The following is a 4,896-nucleotide window of genomic DNA, read 5'->3' on the forward strand; positions in this document are numbered from 1 at the left end:
TACTTGCCTTAAAATGGTCAGATTTAGCTTCACAACGGACGAAATGATGGGAAATGATTAGTTTTTCTTTATCGAGCCAAGAGGAACGAATTTTAAGACGCTGACCCAAAATTCTCATGCATTCAAAATAATGAAAACAATCTTTCACCCATCCCCACAATTTACAAATATGTAATTATCTCTTAGTATTTTTCAAAAACATTTCAAGAACTTTGATGAATCAATTAGTGCATAAATCATTAATACTAACACTCTATGTACCAAACTTCTTATTTAAGCTTTGACATAAAAGGTAATTTGGGATCTTAAAAGCCAACAACATGCCTAAACGATACATTTTCTTTTTTTAGATCTTGTGTTTCTTTTTCCTTTTCTTTTCTTTTCTTCTTATTTTTTAATATTTCTTCCCCTTTTACTCTTAATTTCTCAACTCTTTCCTATTTATAATTTTTATAATTTTTCTTTTTTAATATTATTTGTTGGATGAAGGTCTTACCTCCGCTAATTTAGGAAATGATTTATAATTAAGGAATACTCTCCTCTATTGTTGTGAGGCTTTTGGAAGCACAAAGCAAAGGGAGGAGAGCCTATGTTCAAAGTAGACAATATCATACTCTATACTCTGCACAACACTTGTTCATCTAACGGTTTTTTCATTTTTTTTAATGAGTAAAAGTTTATATAATTTTATTAAATTAAATTATTTGAGGATAATAATTAAGATGATAGTTCACAAATTCAAGAACATAAATTAAATTAAAATTTTATTACTTAAAATTTATTTTAATAATGTTACCTAATAAAAATAAACTAATAAATATATATATTTTTTGAAGTAATTTAAGAACTACTAAATCTAAGTTGTGTTTCTCCGAATGATAAGAAAATTAAATCATAAGAGTTCGTTTATTAGGTTGAGGCAATAGAACTCCTCTATCCATATTTATAATACACGGCTAATACCAAAATAAGGTTCGTCTATTCTAAGCAACTAGGAGGTTCAACCACACCAGAGGCAGTTCCTTTGGCATCTTTGCATGAAGCTTTAGCGGTTTGATTATTATAAGTCACTTTAATGTCTTCCAAGCTTAATCCAGTGCAAGGATTTGTTGGGCTACAATCAAAGTTGACTCCTATTTCAGTGGATGATGTTCCCTTGATATCTTCATAAGTTACTTCGCTAATTTTTACTCCTGAATCCTATTCATGCAAATAAGAACAATCAAAATATAGTATGAAAACTAAATAAGGACAACTATTGGAGATCTTTTACGTAAAAAAAAAAAGCGATAAAAGCTTATGATGAGCAAAATGGATAATATTACACTCTTTTCAAGATATGTGAGAGTTAAATTGTCCACAACAATTCATTACCCAAAAAGTATAGTATTAGCTAACACACGTCATGAACAAAATAAATTCTAATCCGTTGAAGATAAAAGAAATCAATTACGTAGGAAATTAAAAATCTAAGCTCTATTAATCAAATATAAAGGGAAATATAGTTGGTAAGAAGTTAACCGGTCGAGGATTAATGAAAAAATATACCTGACTGGGGCAACCTTGGTCATGTGGACAGTAATTTTGATCAATTATGATAGGGTTCTCCACATTATCCAAAATAATGTGTTGAAAATGAATATTCGTAGCGAACCCATTGCTCGGTCTTCCCCAAGACTTAATCCTCACTCCATTCGTACTCTCAGTAAAAGTCGATGATGTAACTGTCACATTTTTCACTCCAGGCTCATCTGCCGACTTCCCCAAGCTCCCAATGCTACAAACATATATTCAACAAAATACCAAAAAAATACTAAATTTTTTATGAGGTTTCATTTTCTCATTCATATTAATATTAGGTAACTGCATTCATTATTTTCATAAGTAAAAGGAAAATAGTTAAAATCACTTTGTCCAAGAACAAAAGATTTCTAAAACGGTGTTTTAATTCATTCAAAATCCAATTTTATATTTGATTGTATAATTCCTAATTAATTTTTCATACAAACAAAATAATTTCAAAAAATTATTTTATTGTCACCTACCTGATCCCGTGTCCAGGTCCACATGTAATATTTTCTATCCATAAGTTGGTGGTCCCTGGACCAATTGAGATGCAGTCGTCACCTGTGCCAATGTTGGAGCTGAGGATAGTCACGTCTGATGATTCCTCCACATGGATGCCATCAGTGTTCGGACTATTGCCAGCATCTGAGACCTTCACTCCTTGAATGTTCACATTTTGGCAACCATGCACCACGATGTTGAACATTTGGCTATTAATCGAAGTTAATCCATTGATTATTATGTTTTGTGAATTTTCTATCTCGAGATTCTACAAATTTGAAACAATCAAGAGCTATAATTAATACAAATATAAATCAATATGGTAATTTTTATATCTAGCCAACTTAAATAATGTATACCGTGGCTCCATCAGGGCAATTATTCCCTGTGAGTTTACAGTTCCATATGCCAGATCCTTGCCCGTCAATAACACCGCCATAAATGGAAAGCCCATTTACGTTTTGAAACCCAATCCAAGTTTTAGTTTTAGCTAGAACTTGAATGTCTGAGGAAGCCACAAGAGTGCCATCCATGCGAATAGTAATTACATTGTTCTTACAAGGTCCCTTAAAGCTCCCACTTTGAATGTAGAATGTGCCTTTGGGCACGTTAATAGTAGCTGGTCCCGACGAGTCACAAGCCTTAGCCCATACTGTTTGAAGCACAGGTGAAGCATCGGTCTTTCCATCAGGCTTCGCTCCGAAACTAACAATATCTAATATTAATTCATCAGCCATGGCATGGTTCAAAAACAGAAGTAGCCAAAGAGAAAGAAGAAACATTAAGTTTCCATAAAGAGCCATATGAATACTAACTTGTACAAATATTTTTGACAAGGGTGAGAGAAGAAAAGAAAGGAGAACTGATGGAAAAATGGAAGAGCTATCGAGTGATATTTATAGGCTAATGCATGCTTCAAGTCGTTTAAAATCGACTTAAAGTTGAAGTGATTTAAAAAATATTATTATAATTAAAAGATTTAATTTGACAAAATTTAGATAACTCCAAAAATTTTACATTCGATGTTAAGGGTTATAAATTTTCATAAAAGTATTCAATAAAAACTAAACTTATTAGTAGGAAAGTAAAGAATGTGTGCATCAAATTTGCAAGAGCAATTTCGAGAAACCTGTTGACAATTATGTTATTTACCAACCATTGAACTTGCATGATTGTGTTGCATACTTCCATTTTTGGGCAACTTTTAAACTTCCTACCATAATAAGAAGTTCATAATGTGTGTTTGACCTATTTTGGATAGACATCCTAAATAAAGTCTTGATGAAGATGTAGGTGATATTCAGAATATTCAATACACTACCATATACAAAATATACGAAATATTATGGAAAGTCTTTAACTTTTTATTTGTAAATATATCACATAATTTCTGAATGTAACAATTTTTTTGGACTCTATCAATGATATAACATTTTTATAGTTTATCAATATTGTAAAACCCGAGTTACAATGAGGTATTAAATACCTATATTTCCTATCGAGCCCAAACTTCTGAGATTTTATTGAGAGGCTTAAGGATAGAAATTTTAAGATAGTGTAGAAGAGAAAAATACTTGGAAAAGTCCTACAAACTCAAGAAAAGTACAAAAGAAAAATGTTGAAAAATTAGAAAAGTGGTCCAAGGCAACACCAAAGGGGTATTTTGGTCATTTTTCCCTCCTTAATTAGGGAAATGTAAAGAAAAGAAAAGAAAAGAAAAAGAGAATAGAGAGAAGAAGGAAGGTTCTAGAGAATTAGAGAGAGACTGAGAAGTAACGGCCATAGCTCCTATCCGGTCACGAGGAGTCTGATTTTTGCCGAGCTTTCTTCACAAATCCTTCATGGACATTTGAATAGTACAAAATTGTCAAGGAACGAAGAAAATCCAAAGGTAAGTTCTTGAAATTTTGTTTTAGCATTTCCCTCAAATATGTGAGAAATATTGGGAGTAAGGTTTTGAAAGTTGAGTATGTTAATCTAGGGAGGATGGCACTCATAATCTTTGAACGGAGTCCATTGATTCCGATTATAAGTAGGAGTTCCGTGTTGAGATTTATGCCCTAAAGCCTCGTAATTAATTATTTAGTTTTTAATAATAATTTATATTATTTTATTTGTAATTTAATTGTTATCCATTGTATGAAAATCCAAGGTTATTAATGTAATCTTGAATATGTGGTTGACATACAAGAGGATCGTGTTCAAGTAATAACCTAAAGAGTCTATAATATATGGATAAGGTTGGGTGCCTTATCCTGGTAACACTATTGATAGGATCCACTTTGTAATCGTTACAAATGATTTGAGGTTGGGTGTCTTATCCTGGTAACACTATTGATAGGATCCACTTCGTAATCGTTACAAATGATTTGATCCAAATCATTCATGTGGAGACATGTAAGTGTGGGTATCCTATACAATGAGTTTGTATAAGACTGGACCAAGAAATATTTAATCTCTCTTTATAAATCCGTTAGTTGAGAAGATTAATATTTCACATGATGATCATATGCAACTCGATCTTAATCCTTAGTGAGTTATGAATTCCTGCCTCTGAGAGCTTGTCCTTTAATTTTCATGGGTGAGAATGACTCTTTAGAGGATTCAATATGCCTACTATTTCGGGGACTTGACCAAATAGGGAGTTGGGAACATAATATCATGAGATGGAATTCACTTCTTTCCATACAAGGAGAGTAGATGAGTTGTTCTCTTAAGTACTGATTTCAGGACTTGAACAATGGGGTCCCACCCTCTCATTGGCCCGAGAGGGACCTAGTTTATCATTGGATCATAAACAAATTGTTCATTAGAGAATCAGTGGTACTT

The 4,896-nt window shown here is 32.4% G+C and overlaps 1 protein-coding gene across 1 annotated transcript; it reads right to left on the reverse strand.

The window, feature by feature from the left end:
- Positions 1-913: 913 nt before the first annotated feature.
- LOC111776229 (polygalacturonase-like) lies at positions 914-2,913 on the reverse strand. Its single transcript, XM_023655626.2, has 4 exons — positions 2,427-2,913; positions 2,046-2,335; positions 1,549-1,777; positions 914-1,200 (listed from the first exon to the last, which is right to left on the reverse strand). The coding sequence occupies exons 1-4, from the start codon at positions 2,868-2,870 to the stop codon at positions 979-981; spliced, it is 1,185 nt and encodes a 394-aa protein (XP_023511394.2). The 5' UTR covers positions 2,871-2,913; the 3' UTR covers positions 914-978.
- Positions 2,914-4,896: the final 1,983 nt, after the last annotated feature.

The sequence above is a fragment of the Cucurbita pepo genome, chromosome 15, assembly GCF_057944985.1.
Source record: "Cucurbita pepo subsp. pepo isolate OVF chromosome 15, ASM5794498v1, whole genome shotgun sequence".
NCBI lineage: Eukaryota > Viridiplantae > Streptophyta > Magnoliopsida > Cucurbitales > Cucurbitaceae > Cucurbita > Cucurbita pepo.

Coding starts and splice junctions, on each gene's coding strand:
- LOC111776229 (XM_023655626.2), bottom strand. CDS start 2,870: ATGGCTCTTTATGGAAACTTAATGTTTCTTCTTTCTCTTTGGCTACTT. Junction 1,778..2,045: donor GGACCTGGACACGGGATCAG/GTAGGTGACAAT, acceptor ATATGTTTGTAG/CATTGGGAGCTTGGGGAAGT. Junction 1,201..1,548: donor ACCAAGGTTGCCCCAGTCAG/GTATATTTTTTC, acceptor TTGCATGAATAG/GATTCAGGAGTAAAAATTAG.